At 31.5% G+C, this 15621-nt stretch overlaps 3 protein-coding genes across 4 annotated transcripts; 1 reads left to right on the forward strand and 2 right to left on the reverse strand.

Moving 5' to 3' along the window:
- Positions 1-937: 937 nt before the first annotated feature.
- Positions 938-6007, reverse strand: LOC107639826 (shaggy-related protein kinase theta-like). Of its 2 annotated transcripts, XM_016343440.3 has the most exons (13): positions 5719-6006; positions 5264-5449; positions 4972-5064; positions 4813-4872; positions 3970-4242; positions 3791-3865; positions 3513-3569; positions 3263-3403; positions 2895-2945; positions 2158-2253; positions 1958-2041; positions 1749-1851; positions 938-1465 (listed from the first exon to the last, which is right to left on the reverse strand). In XM_016343440.3, the coding sequence occupies exons 1-13, from the start codon at positions 5782-5784 to the stop codon at positions 1404-1406; spliced, it is 1347 nt and encodes a 448-aa protein (XP_016198926.1). In that variant the 5' UTR covers positions 5785-6006; the 3' UTR covers positions 938-1403. The 2 variants fall into 2 exon arrangements, with proteins under 2 accessions (XP_016198926.1, XP_016198927.1); XM_016343441.3 differs by lacking the exon at positions 5264-5449 and having other exon boundaries at positions 5719-6007.
- Positions 6008-7056: 1049 nt separating this feature from the next.
- On the forward strand, positions 7057-11658 carry LOC107639827 (phenylalanyl-tRNA synthetase class IIc family protein). Its single transcript, XM_088483483.1, has 10 exons — positions 7057-7460; positions 7780-7970; positions 8110-8316; positions 8398-8515; positions 9067-9143; positions 9479-9658; positions 9798-9842; positions 10404-10508; positions 11150-11263; positions 11369-11658. Exons 1-10 carry the CDS (start codon positions 7247-7249, stop codon positions 11417-11419), a joined length of 1302 nt encoding a protein of 433 aa, XP_088339609.1. The 5' UTR covers positions 7057-7246; the 3' UTR covers positions 11420-11658.
- A 56-nt stretch (positions 11659-11714) lies between these two features.
- LOC107637055 (receptor-like protein 49) lies at positions 11715-14820 on the reverse strand. The gene is made up of 3 exons (XM_088484943.1): positions 14028-14820; positions 13916-13958; positions 11715-13696 (listed from the first exon to the last, which is right to left on the reverse strand). The coding sequence occupies exons 1-3, from the start codon at positions 14818-14820 to the stop codon at positions 11845-11847; spliced, it is 2688 nt and encodes an 895-aa protein (XP_088341069.1). The 3' UTR covers positions 11715-11844.
- Between the last annotated feature and the right edge of the window lie 801 nt (positions 14821-15621).

A 15621-nucleotide genomic window follows, 5' to 3' on the forward strand; every position in this document is an offset into this window, starting at 1 on the left:
GAACAAGGAATTGAAAATTTGTTGGTTTCTGTTTGCTTGTTTGTTTTAAAGAGTAACTAATTCAGAATCGGTTCCGCTACGTTACCAACAGCATATCTGTCAACTTCTGCCAACTCTTATTTATAATTGTATTTCATGGAAGTGTGTTCGTAGATGTGTCTATAGATGTGTCTAGTAAAAATGTCTTTTTTATAGCTGTGTTTAATAGAAGTGTCTTTATAGATATATTTTCTGAATGTGTCTCTTTATATATGTATTTAAAATATATTAATTATTAGACATATCCACGAACACACTTCCATGAAACACAATTATAAATAAGAGTTGGCAGAAGTTGGCAGATAATATGTTAGTACCCTATACTTTTCCATTCAGAATATATATTTCAGACTCAGAAGTCGATATTTTTTATGAGAACTCAACGGACGAACCAAATAATTAAATCAAAGCATTAACATTGGCCGTGGACTTTTCAAATGTTGTGGGTCAGTTTCAATTGGTATGAGTTGTTAAATAGTGATATTCAACTGAATCATTCCATTCCCACCGTTTATTAATGATTTTTTTTTCCTTTGATAAATTGCATATTTTTGTCTCTGAAATTATAAAATTGCATTAATTTAGTCTAAATTTGAAAAGGTTTTTGGGTCTTAGCTTCTTGAATATACCATCTTCACTCAATTAATAATGTTAAAATTTGTATTAATTTATACAACGCGTAGAATGTTTATTAGTAGTCATCAAACATATATTTACAAAGCATTAAACTTTATTTGTAGAGCATAATTGCGTCTTCATTTCTTTTAATGAAAACAAGATAAATTAAATAAACAAACGCCAAAAAGAATCTATAATGACCTGAATACTCCACATAATCCATTGAGAAAAACAGTGAAGTTTTAATTTAACGCACTATATAAAATAGGGGATAAAAGGATTGGAATTAAGAACTGATCATTAATTAATTATATTTGATAATTGAGGTATACATCGATCAAAAAATCTACTTAATTAAACAACAATGTAACCCTATCCCCAACCATACATTCCTACAATTGATCAAATAAACTAATTAATAACAACATGGTCTCTTGATATTATGGATGGTGGTCTTTAAAATGGTCCATCATAAAGAGGTTATTACACGGTGAGGTGTACATGTTAAGGTTCATAATTTTGTGTCATGTTTGTGCATAGGTTGGACAGCAAAGAAACCTAAACTGTTGTCTGTTATGGAAGATATATATATGTACATACATATATTATATAATATAATATAATAAAATTATTAATATTATATTATATATGTATGTATGTATGTGAAAACATTGCTGGTTTAATTTGAATATCTAATTAATCATCAAAAAACCATATCTACAAATAATGTGTCACAATTGCTTCAATTAATTTCTTGCATGCTCTGGAATTAGACGTCGACGCAACTCATCGGGTGCATCCGCTAGTTCTGCATCATTTCATTTAATTTCATTATTTAAACTAATAGCGATTGAAAAACAAAAAATAAAAATAATTTTACAATAAATTTATTATTTTTGACCAACAGTCAACAATATTTAAAAGTGTTGCTAAAACTGTGTTATGTTTAGACTGCTGGCAAAAAATACTCATCAATATCAATTAAAATTACTAGTTCTCAAACTTTTTTCGAAATAAAAACTAATTAAATTAAATAACCCGTATTTAACAAAGAAAAAAAAAAAGTAAAATTAGAAGAAGATTTAAATTACCTTGAGCTGTGAAATCAAACAAAGGTGGTAGTGGTCGCCCATTTGGCAAGGTTATGTTAGGGTTTCGGAGATCATCAAAGAATGGGTGAGCACACGCTTCCAACTAACAAATAAAATAAAATTACAGTGATTATATTTATTTACAATAATGGTAAAATTAAATTAAAAAAAAAGAGAGAGTATTTCTAACAGTTAATTAAGTTTCTTACAGCAGTGCAACGTAGATTAGGTGAATATTGAAGCATCCTTGAGACTAGATCTATTGCTTGAGGAGGCATTGCCTTGGGAAAAACCTGAATCATTTAATAATATAGTTAATTAAATATTCGGTTGGTCATATTTATCAATTACTATATAATTAAATTACAAATGTTAGGTGAGAACTAAGAAACAAAAGATTATTGCTGACCTTATGCCATGGATGAGCTTTTATTTGCGGAAACTTAAACTCGTTGTAATTTGGATTCATGCACTTTATTTCTTCTTTGGTTGGTGTTCCCAAAATCTATATATATGTCAGATATTTACCCTTATTAGATGAAGTAACAAAATGTAAGACTGCACTTGCAATAAGAAATAAGTGAATTTTATAGAGTCTATAATTTAGTGTCTAATATTTATTTAATTTATTTTTTATGATAAATTTTAAATATTTAATAATTATTTATTTTTATTAAATATTAATTTATTAATTTATTTAATATCTATTTTTTTTATATTAATATTAATTTTTAATTTTTTATAATAAATTAAACAAATATTTTTAGATATTATACCAATCACCATAAAACAAATTCATTTATTAATTTTAAAAAATCTTAGAGAATGAGCACTTTTTTATCAATATTAGTTAATATATATTTTAAATTAATATTTTATTTTTTATATTATTAGAATTTAAAATTTAGTATTTAAGATTTAGAATTGGTAAATATCGATAAAAAATAATAAATTTTATTGATAATGTATTATTAGTCTTAATATTTTATATATTACTCTTTTTTTGTTGGAAAATTCGTTTGTTAAAGTATATATCACAACAAAATATGTAACATTTAGATATATTGATGTAACGATATACCTAAATGTGACAACGATGGATAAATAAAAATAAAAAATAAAAAAAGAAGACAACAACTTTATTACCTTAATAATCTCTACTAATTGATCCACCCCACTCTCTCCAGGAAACATTGGCTGCAAATAAGACATCATTTTCATAAATAAGAATCAATATGAAACAAAAGGAAGGATGTAATTGAATGTCAAAATTTATACTTACAATATATTAAAATTAAACCCTTATTTAATTATAAGCAGAATCTATTTTAAAAATTCAAATAATATTATTATCTTCAATCCTAACAAGCGTCTATTTTTAAAAATTTATTTGGTTATAAATATCTACTAGAAATAATGAAAGAATCAAAGGAAAAAAAAAGGAAGTTAATAAAAAAAAAACATTTTATACCATGAATTAAATTTATCTAACATAAAATTAAGAGGTTTCTAACCTGTCCTAACATAAGCTCAGCTAAAACACAACCAGCTGACCAAACATCTATGGCAGTTGTGTATTCTGTTGCCCCAAAAATTAGTTCTGGAGCTCTATAATACCTTGAGCATATGTATGATATGTTTGGTTCACCAGGCACCTAAAATAATAAATTCAAGTTCAATAATATCACAACATTATTAGGCACATCATAAGATTTTTTTAATTTGATTATAAAAAATAAAATAAAAATAAGAGCATATACATACCAACATCTTTGCACTCCCAAAATCACATATCTTTAACTGATGAGTTTGGGGGTTAACCTATCATATGTAAAACAATTTGACAAAAATAAGTAATAAAAATCTTCAATGAACAATAATTTTATTTGTTACTATACTATTACAAATTATCACGCGAGACGACAAATTACCGACGAACAGACCGTCAATAAAAGTTAAGATTTTAAAAAATATGCAAAAAAATCTAATTTTGACGAAATCAACAGATTAAAATATTTAAGTAAAATTGTAAAATATCATACCAAGAGATTTTGGGGCTTGATGTCACGGTGACACACATTGATCACATGATGCAAATAATTTAAACCACGGCATATCTACAAGGAGTTTTACCAAAAGGAAAAAAAAGTCAATATAAAAAAGAGAATTTAAAGAAAAAAAAAAGTGATGGAATTGAAGTATGAATAATTTTGAGACTTACTTGGTATGCATATAGTTGAATATAAATTGTAGGCATATGTTGGTGCACCCTGACATATTGCTTTGAGACTCTATAGACAGTTTCAGGAACATACTCCAAAACAAGATTAAGGTACAATTCATCTTTATTTGCCATTGAATAGAAGCAATGCTTTAGTTTAAGAACATTTGTATGGTCAAGAATTCTCATCACTTGCAGTTCCCTGTTCTTGTATCTCTTGTCTTGCAACACTTTCTTTATTGCAACTAATTCACCCGTTTCAACACACTTAGCCTACATCATATATATTCAAACCATAAGAATTATTATAAATTAATATGTGTAATAATAATTATAAATATCAAATTAATAAAGATGTCAAGTATTTTATATTTAAACTAAAATAATCCTGAATTCAAGTCTTAATTGGATAAAACAAAATATAATTTTTATGGATTATATATGATAAAGCATATCTTTTAATATACATATACACACACCAAATCTTTCTCATATGTTTATATATAATAGATTTTTTTAAATTCTAGGAGATCAAAAGTCAATACCTTTAGTAAAAAAAATTCTAGTATTAATTTAAATATAAAATAAATAAAAAATTATTAATTAACAAACATTTCTGTTGTATAAATACTAATACATACAAGTGAATAAAATAAAATAATGATAATAATAGGAAGACAAAAAAAAAAAAAAAAACAGTCAGAACTTACTTTATTTAACATTTATTAATTATTATAACAATTAATGAATATTAAATAAAGTAAGTTATAACTATTTTTGACTAATTTTTTTTATTACCAAACATTTTCAATAAAACAATAATGATGCAATGAATATGAATACCTGATAAACAACACCAAAAGAACCGGTACCAACCACACGTTCTGCCATGTATGAGATTGTCTAACATAGTCATCAATATTAATTAGAGTTAGTTGTTAGCCCAAAATAATTAATTAATTAATGGAGTGATGATGTGATCCATAAGAAAGAAGACATCACCTGTTTTGATAGTCCATCGCGACCAGTAATAGCAGTAGTGATTATTTGACCTGTTTCTGTTCCATTACCATTCACTATTGTTGCTTCTATATCCTGGATACAACCACCTCAATTATTGTTATTATTATTATTCTTTTTCAAAATAATAACTTGTTTCATAAGTATGTATGTGCTTATTAATTACTTTGCAATGAATAAGAGAGTTAGAAATGATTTTACATTTTACATAGTACTCTATGTTATATAGAAAAAAAAAAATATATTGAATGATAATTAATTAATAATTAAGTACCTTTCCATTGTTGTTTTTGCTTTTCTCATCCCTAATTTTGATTTCGTGCAATTCTTTAGCTACATTTTTGGAATTAGATGTTCCATTAGCTTCTTTTATGTGATGCCCCCTATCATTACTATCATTTGCGTTGCTTTCAATATCGTCACCAAAGTTATCTCCATTTGTCATAAAATCATCCCCTCCCTCAAAACAACAACAAAATAATAATAATAAACCTCATTAGGAAATGACTCTTAAAAATTATAATATGATATGAATTACAACATAAAGTGATTAAAATTATGTCCCATTTTTTATTTTCGTTGAAACAGTTTTTTTCTCCCTCTTTTTACTAGATGAAATAAATGTTAAACATCTGAAAGAAAAAAAAAATACAAGAAAAATAGAAACAAACTAAAAATAAATGTTTTAAGATCTTTAAATTAGGAAAAAAAAAAAGGCATTAAGCTTACAGAATCTGGAAGAAGAGAAGTCTTGCCAGCAGCAATGCTTTTCAACTTTCTCATCATATTATTCATGGTGGTTTGTTTGCAGCCCCCACAACAAAACACAAATCCAAACCTTAACAAATACCTTCAAATCTCTCCCAAACTTTTTTTTATTATTATTAAAATGCAGAATAAACAGAAAGAGAGAGATGAAGAAGGTGGTTTTTCTCTCTCTTTCTTTACCCCAGTTTTCTCACAAACAAAGAAAGGGGACAAAGAAATTGAGAGAAAATGGATGCACAAGGCAACACAAACCTTAATTATATTATGAACACATACACCTTTCTATTTTTCCTCTGTCCCTTCCCTAAATGGAGTGCTACGTGGCACTTTTTTTATTTCAACGGTTAAGCCTGGCTCATCATCAAACCCAATCATTGTTACTCTTAATTAATTAGTCAAACCTAAGATCTTCACCATTGATTATTGAGTTAAGACAATCAAGATCTTCTAGTTGAAATTAAAGTACCATTTTAGGAGAGGTTAGATTATGGAAAATGAAGTTTCGGATTCAGATGAGATATGAACGGCATGTTCGTGGGTGTAACATGCTTCTAACAATAGATTATGCGACACTTCAGGACAACACTGTAATTTTAAAAATACTATTATTACTTTAAATCTTCTTAGTAAATTTTTCTTAGTAAATTGTAAGAAAAAAAGAAGAGAGATTAATGTGTTCAAAAAACATTAAGAATTTTGAATTCATAAAATAAAATGAAGAAAAACTAGTGTATGGACTAATTTATGGGTGTGTGACGTAGTACAAAATTCGTCTCCAATAATGATTTCATTTTATTAATTCTTTTTTGAAAAAATAAATAGTCTCTCTTAATTTTATTTTTAAATTTTTTTAACAAACAAAATTTGCCCCCGTAATTACGCTTTTTAAATTTTTATTTTGAAAAAACACTAAAAATCCCATTGATTTGGTACTTAAAAAATTGTTTTTTTGAAAAAACACTAAACTCTCCAACAGATTTAGTGTTTCATAAAAAAAAAAAAAGAAATTTGAATTCGTCCCTAGATACTTGAAATAAAATAGTGAGAGTGATTTGCAAATGTTGAGATTTTTGGAAAATACTAAAAAACCAGTTTTGACAATTCCACATAAATCCTGAATATCAAAATGCTTTTGGTTCCTATATAAGCCCAAATTTTATACTACAAAAACGAAACTTTTTATCCTCGTACTATTATTTTTGTAGCGTTGAGCTTGGGCTTATATAGAGACAAAAACCATTTTGATAATAGAATAACTATGAGGATAAAAATTAAAGTAAGCCAATACCAAAAAAAATCAAGTAAGAAAATAATGCAACCGAATCACCGACCCGATAAGAAAACGGGCTGAGTCAGCATTCTTTATTCTCTCTCTCTTTCTCTTTCTTTTCTGTGTGCGTGGAAGTGTTGTGGCCACCCAAAAACGACGGCGTTGCGGGTGAGGCTTAACGCTTCGCACTGAAACACCACTGAACAGTGAACGAAAGCCATGGCAACGATTCTATCCTTCTCTTTCGTGCAACTCCAATCTTCTCTCTTTCGTCAACGTACCAATCTTCTCACAAGAACCTTCGCTTTTTCTTCGTCCTTCTCTTCTTCCTCTTCAGCTGCTTCTATCTCTGCTCCCAACCTTTCCCGCAAGAAATGGAAGCAACCTGTTTTCTCAGCGCTCGACCTCGGCGGAGTCAAGGTTAACAGAGAAGGTCAGAGCTATCCGTTACTGTTTTTCTTAACAATTCAATGATGTTTATGATGCTTTTATATGCTGTTTGATCTGAAATCTCTTGCTGTGTTTCATGATACTTCAAAAGAGAGGAGTTTTACTTGTTTACAATTAGAATGCAAGCCTAATTGAAAGTGAAGTGATTTCATGAAAGTTCCAAGATTGAGTTTTTCAATTTTTATATGTTATACTTTTTTTTTTTTTTTGTCACAGTTTAATGTGTTTATAATTTTGTGGTGTTGATATGTTTGTTCTGTGCTTAATAGAATTCTGATTAGTTTGTCTTGGTGGTAACATAGATGTGGTGAGGGACGATCCTACGAATAATGTGCCAGACAATATATTTTCAAAGTTAGGAGTGCAGCTCCATAGGAGAGATCAACACCCTCTTGGGATACTCAAGAATGCAATATACGAGTATTTTGACACAAATTATTCAAATAAGTACAATAAGTTCGATGATCTTAGTCCTATTGTTTCAGTGAAGGAGGTATGACATGAAACAGTTGAAGAGCTAGTTGTGCTTTTGCTTTGTGTCGTTCTTGTTGTAGATTTTGTTTAGCAAATTGATTGTTGTTGTTGTTGATGTTCCATTTTGTTTCAGTGTGATGATCTTCTTGTCCTTGCAGAATTTTGATGATGTCTTGGTTCCGGAAGATCATGTGAGTAGAAGCTATAATGATACGTACTATGTCGACCCTCAAACTGTTTTGAGATGCCATACAAGTGCTCATCAGGCTGAATTATTGAGAAGTGGTTACACTCATTTCCTTGTTACCGGTGATGTTTACCGTAGGGACTCAATTGATTCAACTCATTATCCTGTCTTCCATCAGGTATGCTTCCCTACACTGAGCTGGTTTTTTCTAATTATCAACTTTATAAAATTTCCTCTTTTTATTTTTATTTTTCTGTAGATGGAAGGATTTCGTGTTTTTGCTCCGGAGGAATGGGAGGCATCTGAATTGGATGGCACATCATTTGCAGCAGCTGACTTAAAGAAATGCCTTGAGGGTTTAGCACGCCATTTATTTGGTATTTCTTAATGGCCAATACACACTTTTTGGTGCTAGTTGCTGCAAATTGATAATTTATTAGGACTCGTAAGATGGATTAGTTAAAGAAAGTAGATTAATCATTGTAAATGATAGAAACAAATATTGATTGCATTTGCATATACAGTGTACCTCTGTACATGCATATTGTATTATTCATGACAAGATAGAAAGATATTTCAACAGACTCTGTAGAATGATTCTAGTTATGGAGTCATCCAACAAAGTCTCCTTCAGCTAAGAGAATACATATTATATACAAGTAATCATAAATTAATGGGATTGCTCATTCATAATTTCTGAGCAGAAAGAAAACCCTTTCAACAGGAAATTGGAAATATGAAGTTTTTAGGATGGTTATATTATTGTACTCCTGGAATAATAGGGTAGAATCTGCTAGAAAATTATATTTGAAGCAGTCTAGTTGTGAACTTTTGATAGTCCTTTTAAGCCAACTTGCAAACTGATTATCTGTAATATTTTCCCATCTGCTCTTTTCTCTGTCTCATGGAGTTAAATGATTAATTTCAGGTTCTGTGGAAATGCGCTGGGTGGATACTTATTTCCCATTTACTAATCCATCATTTGAACTTGAAATATACTTCAAGGTATGCTATGGTCATGATTATGAGATTATCTCTTTAACACATTGGGTTTACAAAATGAAATTGCTAAATAAATGTAGGTTAGGACTTAGGAGATGACCAAAAGTTAAACATTTGTCACTAGATCATTCCATGCCATCCAGCTATTTATGTTTTTAGTAGTCAATACTCACACTTTTCAACCATCTTTAATTCAGAGATGCAGCTTAAGCAATGTGATCGGCTTTCCTTTATTTATCATTTTTAGGCTTGTGTCCTTTCCCCTCTTCTCTCATATTTTCTTTCTGTATTGTTCTGATTCTAATTTTATATATTGCTTATTTTTTCTTTTATTCCAGGAAAAGTGGTTGGAGGTTTTGGGCTGTGGAGTGACAGAGCAAGAGATTCTAAGAAAAAATGGGAAGCCAAACAATGTTGCTTGGGCATTTGGCCTAGGATTGGAGAGGCTAGCAATGGTTTTATTTGACATACCAGATATTCGTCTCTTTTGGTCAAATGATGAGCGATTTACCTCCCAGGTATTTTTTGGATTTGTTCAGAAGACATATATGATTTTCTAATCTTGAGAATCACATTATTGTGCTATAAGTGTCATTCTTTTAGGATCTCTAACATGCTATTCTTGTCATTTTCTTTGGTGATATATTTTGAACACAGTTCTCAGAGGGCCAGTTGGGAGTCAAATTTAAGCCATTTTCAAAGGTAACTTTTACACTGTATCTGTGTGCTTGCCCTTAGGTGTTGACATTTATTGTTAATCAGCCGTGTAGTGTATATTCATCACTGAGAATATTGTTTTCCTGAGATATGTTATCACATTTGAAATGTGTTTGAGAAAGTTCCATGTTATCAAAGTTAAGATAGCCCACATAATTTGTTATAGAAAACTATATTTATATGTCTTCTTTTGTTGTTAAGATAGAAAGTGTGGTGAGAATTTTGATGATCTAAAATCTAAATGATGAGATATCTAGGAATGTGGTTTTGATGCTTCGCTATGTCAAGGTTCAAGGGCCTTTGTGATCAAGTTCCTGCTTTTATTTGTTTGTTTAGTTTCATTCTTGCCCAAAGATGCTTATCCTATTTGTAAATCTCAAACTAGAGGGTCTTCAACTGAATAGTCTTACTGGCATTCATCTTTTGCCGGGAACTTAGTGGGTTTATGTGCTGTTTATGGTTGGCTGTCCAGTTTTCGATTAGAAGAAATTAGCAAAATTCTAACTGAGAATTCTAACTCTTTTTCTCTCTATTTTTCTTCCACAGTATCCACCTTGTTACAAGGACATCAGTTTCTGGATCAATGAATCATTTACTGAAAACAATCTGTGTGAACTTGTCAGAGGAATTGCTGGGGATCTTGTAGAAGAGGTAATTCTTTGAAAGTTCTAGTGAACCTTTTCTCTTGGATTTAAATGTATGTGGATTATCAGTGTTGCTGTTTCCTGAATGTCTAATGGATTGCAAATGTATCTGGGGTGATCTGATCTGGAATTGAAAATTGGGGGTAATGATATCTTCCCAAGTCATCATAGCACCAAGCGTTAATAATAAACTCACTAAATTGTTAGGCAGAAGCTGAAATAATCTGTTCACAGTATTATTATCAGCTGAAACTAATGTGATTCAGTTTAAGGGAACAAGTTGCTAAACCAACCAAAAGATCGGAGTGGGCATTTGCAACACCATTTTGCTTGGCAAAGGCTGTAACACAATATGCATGAATTGTAACTTGATATCAGGAATCATAAAATAGATTCCCATGGTTTCTAATGAAGCAACTTTACATTTACCATCCTTTCATGGTCAATTATTTGCCTCTTCTCCTTTGTTTATTTGTTTTTTGTTTGTTCTTTCCTAACCCCCTTTCTCCTCCTCCTCCTCCTCCTTTCTCTTTTTCCGAAAAATTTTAATTGGATCAGTTAGGTGTTCTCATTCTTTCTTCCTTTCTGATGCACCAAATGAAAAATGTTGACCTGTTCCTTCCTCTTTTTTGCCTTTTGAAATTGTAGGTGCAATTAATAGACAATTTTACCAACAAGAAAGGAATGACCAGCCACTGCTATAGGATTGCATATAGGTCTATGGAACGTTCTCTTACTGATGATGAAATTAACGATCTGCAGGTATTAAATTTATTTAATTCCTTCTTTTAGAGTCAATCTTGGTCTTATAATGTCTATTTTGTTTGGGAAGTTACTAAACCCCAACCCCAATCTTTTTAAACGCAGTGGAAAGTAAGAGATCAGGTGCAAAGCAAATTAAATGTTGTGTTAAGATGAGCTCTGATGTCCTTATGATTATGAAGAGTTGCTGTTTGTTCTCAATTTTGTTCATGTATAGATCTTTTTCCTCCTCCGAGCATGTGATTCATGCTATAGACCGATATATGTATTATTCCATTTTTGCATGGTCAAAATACACTGCTATAAACAGGATTTTGTATCCTCATTTTCCTTGACATGATGTTTCCACCGCACAAGTAAAAATAGTAAGAGCAGACTTGCATCTATTCCTCGTATCATTGCTCTATAAAAGACTCTTCTCTTAAATTTTAAACAGTGAGGTTAACATAAGAACTCTTTTATTATTCAAACCTTTTATTACTATATCACTTTTAATGGCTTACACATATTACAAGAGCATATAGGAAATTCTTACTACAAAACAGACTACTACAGGACTTAAAAGGGGTAAGAAAAGCAATCTAGCAAAGTAATTTCTTACTTTTTAACCATGCAAGAATATCTAAACCGAAAGCATTTCCAAGTGCCAGTCCAGCAACAACTCCTCCTCCGTATCCGATCAGAATTATTTTCCAATCGAATTCAATGATAGATCCTAAGTCATAATCACTATCAAGTCTTGTCGGGAAAAACCAATTACCATCACATTTCTTCTTCAACTGAATCCCACACAGGCCTTGGTTTCCCGCGAAGCAGTTGCCTTCAAACGTGGAAAATTGATTGTTTTCTGGTATAGGACCTGAGAGTTTGTTAAAGGACACATTGAAAAACTCCAAAAAGGTGAGTTCTGCTAATTCTTGGGGAATTTTTCCCGACAGACTATTGAGGGAAAGATCAAGTGCTTCAAGGTTTGTGAGCTTTCTAAAGGAAGATGGAATCTCACCAGTAAAGAAGTTATTGGACATGTTGAACAAAACAAGACTCTTGAGATCCCCCAAAACAGATGGAATCTCTCCTGAAATTCTGTTATTTGAAATATCAATGGCTACCATGCAGTAAAATAGTTCCTGAAGTCGCTCATAATCCGTGACAACCCCTTTGTTAGACATTGTGAATGAATAGGTAACATAAGTAAGCCAATTTTTTCCCACAATATTGACAGTCGAATCCTCATATTTTAATTGACTTATGTTGGAAGTTGTCATGGACTTCAAATTCTTGATCATCTTTGGAATCAAATTTCCAGAGAATTTATTGTGGGAAAGATCAAGAATGTGAAGCTTTGGAAATGTGCATATACTTGGACAATTAATAGTTCCATGAAATTCATTAAAACGTAAGCCGATAACTTTCAGCTCAGGAAGTGATCCCAACCAGTAGGGAAACGAGTCATTGATCACGTTATAGCTCACGTCAAGAAACTCAAGCATTCTACAATTGACCAATTCTCTTGGCAGCTGGCCTTGCAAATTGTTGTCAGCGAGATTAATCATCTTAAGTGCACTTCCCATGACATATGTTTGAGGAAGATGGCCAAACAATTTGTTCCCTTTTAGCTTCATGATTTGAAGAGATTGGCTAGAGCTTCCCAAACATGATGGAATGGTGCCACTTAAGTTGTTATACGCCAGATCAAGCACCACAAGTGATTTTATATTGCAGATCAATGGAGATATTTCTCCTGTCAATGAACTCTTGGCAATGGCCAAATTTTGAAGACTTTTTTTCTCCCAAATCCAGTCAGGTACTACTGACATGAAATTATTGTTTGATAAGCTCAGAGATTCCAAATGATCCAAGTGTTGCAAAAAAGATGGGAACTCAACCAAATTACATGAATTCAAACCTGCAACTTCTAATGGAAGAAGGGTTCCATTGGAAGAACCTTTCCCCGGGAGCAAAGAGAGTTTGTTGTCGGATAAAGAAAGATAAATAAGCATTTTGAACTGCAAAAACATGTCACTCTCAAACTTTCCTTCCAACGAATTATCACTAAGAGAAAGTGTTGCAAGATTCTCTAGTGAAAACAGAGAGTGAGGAATTTCACCTTGAAGGTAATTTTCATCAAGAGCCAACTCCTGCAAGCCAGTTAGGTTCATTATCCAAGTTGGAATTCCACCAGTTAAATTGCATTGCTCCAAGTATAAGACCTCAAGTGGGGAAAGGGTAGCATTGAAGGAACCTTTTTTGTTGAGCAAAGATAGTTTGTTGTAAGACAAATAAAGGTAAGAAAGCCTTCTCATCTTCAAAAACAATCCAAGCTCTAGTTTCCCTTGCAACCAGTTGGATTCTAGATCAACAGTTGTAAGATTGTCCATTCTTAAAAGAGAGTGTGGGATTTCACCATGAAATGTATTGTTGTAAAGACGCAAGTGATTTAAAGATGTTAGGTTCATTATCCAAGATGGTATCTCACCAGTTAAGTTGCATCTTCCTAAGTTTAAGTAAGATAGCTGGGTGAGATTCACAAAAAATTCTGGGAAGGTTCCAATGGTTAACCCGCTGGAAAAAAGGTTTAGATGCACCAGCTGATTGAGGTTGCCGAACGAAGAAGGAACAGATCCTTGGAAATTGCATTCTGCAATGGACAACCATTTTAAAGAAGTAAGATTACCAATGGATGTTGGTATTCTACCTCCAAAATTTGTTGCAGGGATAATCAACTTGCTAACGAGTGCCCTTGACTGGAAATCAGGAATCACACCATTAAGGTTATGGTTTTCAGCCAAAACCAAAGTTGTCAAGTTTGGAAGATGGAATATTCCAACTGGAAATTCACCATACAGGTCACAATGGGAAAGATCAAGACTTTGCAGATATGTGAGGTTTGTGAGTACATCGGGCACAGATGATGAAATATTTACACAACTAAGATGAAGTTCTTCAAGCCTAATTGTGTTTTGAACTAAGCTTCTTAGAGTGGATATGCTGAGTAGCAATTGGTTGTTAAGTGGATCATCAGGAGGATCTAACACAGTAAAGCTACTTAGATCAAGAGACAACAAGTTTGACAAACGGGAAACCTCTGGCGGGATTTCACCGGAAAACGTTGTCTCGCTAGCATGAGAAAGATCGAGGTATCTTAGTTGTGAAAAGTTACCTATCTTGGTTGGAATTTGAGAGTGGTTGAAGTTATTGTCAGAAAGATCAAGGCTTTGAAGGTTTACAAGAGAAAACAGACTGCTATTAGCATCTATTGATCCATACAGCTGGCTGCTACTCAGATCAATGCCAATCACATGACCGGTGACCTCGTCGCATTCGATACCATCCCAAGAGCAGCAATCTATGCTTGGCATCCAAGAAACAGTTTTGGGATAGCTAAAATGATTATAAGAAGCAAACTTACTAATCACAAAGCTTTCCTTAAACTGCAACAAAGCATTGCTTTCAGTTCCATGACATTGGTGACCGTTTATGATAGTGGACAATGAGAAGAGCAATGAAAAAAGAAAAAGAAAATGTGTTTGAAAAACAAGAGACCATAACGATCCCATGGTGTATTAGTAAGTTTAGTGCAATGCAAATATTGAGATGACAAGTTTAGAACACACCAAATGGCTTTTATAGAGAAACAACTCTCCCTGGAACGGTAAAAATAGGGGTAGCCGAAATAAACACGAGAAAAAAAAAAAAAAACTAAACGCTTTTTATTAATTAAATAACAAGAAGTGCTATACTCTTTAAACCAATCTTAATTTTCTATTATATTATGTTTTATATAAATGACTGAAGTTTAAAAGAATAACTTCCTAGTTATGTAGGTTAATTACTTAAGGCTTTTTCAAAAAGAAAAATAAAAAGTTAAAATTTTAAAACTTGTGTTTCTTATTTCTAATAGCAGGTCCTTTTAAAGAGTGATATGCTCTTTATTTTTCTCAAGTATATTAACATATGCTAATACGATGACATAATTTTAGTTAGCAAATGAAAGGTTGAGACATTACTTATGTGTTTCGAGATTTATTTCAATCATCCGTATAAAATTTCACTACAAAAAAATGTTAAGTATTATCGAATTTATCATTGGAAAATCAAACAAAGTCCGACGATATAAACTTCATCAATAAATAATTATCGTCGAATTTATTTTGTCCGACGATAATTACCGTCAAAATCTGCGACTGAATATAGTTATAAAAAAAATAAAATCTGTCACAATTTATCATCGAAATTTTTCGACGGTAACGCGTCATCTTATCGGTGAACTAATCTGATGGTAATGCCAACGAAAAAGGTTTTTTTTATTTTATTTATTTATTTTGAAATTTAACTGGGCTGTTACCATCGATATATTC

The sequence above is a fragment of the Arachis ipaensis genome, chromosome B4 (assembly GCF_059453495.1).
Source record: "Arachis ipaensis isolate K30076 ecotype BB chromosome B4, ASM5945349v1, whole genome shotgun sequence".
Taxonomy (NCBI): Eukaryota; Viridiplantae; Streptophyta; class Magnoliopsida; order Fabales; family Fabaceae; genus Arachis; species Arachis ipaensis.

Excerpts from the sequence above, each read along its gene's own strand:
- LOC107637055 (XM_088484943.1), bottom strand. The coding sequence starts at position 14,820 with ATGGGATCGTTATGGTCTCTTGTTTTTCAAACACATTTTCTTTTTCTT. Across the intron at positions 13,959-14,027 it reads TGAAAACCATAACCTTAATG|GTAGAATACCAACATCCATT; the intron begins GTGTGATTCCTG and ends CAAATTTTGGAG. Across the intron at positions 13,697-13,915 it reads AATCTTACTTCTTTAAAATG|CTTGCGTCTTTACAACAATA; the intron begins GTTGTCCATTGC and ends ATCTTTAAATCA.
- LOC107639827 (XM_088483483.1), top strand. The coding sequence starts at position 7,247 with ATGGCAACGATTCTATCCTTCTCTTTCGTGCAACTCCAATCTTCTCTC. Across the intron at positions 7,971-8,109 it reads CTATTGTTTCAGTGAAGGAG|AATTTTGATGATGTCTTGGT; the intron begins GTATGACATGAA and ends TTGTCCTTGCAG. Across the intron at positions 8,317-8,397 it reads ATTATCCTGTCTTCCATCAG|ATGGAAGGATTTCGTGTTTT; the intron begins GTATGCTTCCCT and ends ATTTTTCTGTAG.
- LOC107639826 (XM_016343440.3), bottom strand. The coding sequence starts at position 5,784 with ATGAATAATATGATGAGAAAGTTGAAAAGCATTGCTGCTGGCAAGACT. Across the intron at positions 3,404-3,512 it reads TTGGGAGTGCAAAGATGTTG|GTGCCTGGTGAACCAAACAT; the intron begins GTATGTATATGC and ends TTATTATTTTAG. Across the intron at positions 1,852-1,957 it reads CTAATCTACGTTGCACTGCT|TTGGAAGCGTGTGCTCACCC; the intron begins GTAAGAAACTTA and ends TTTATTTGTTAG.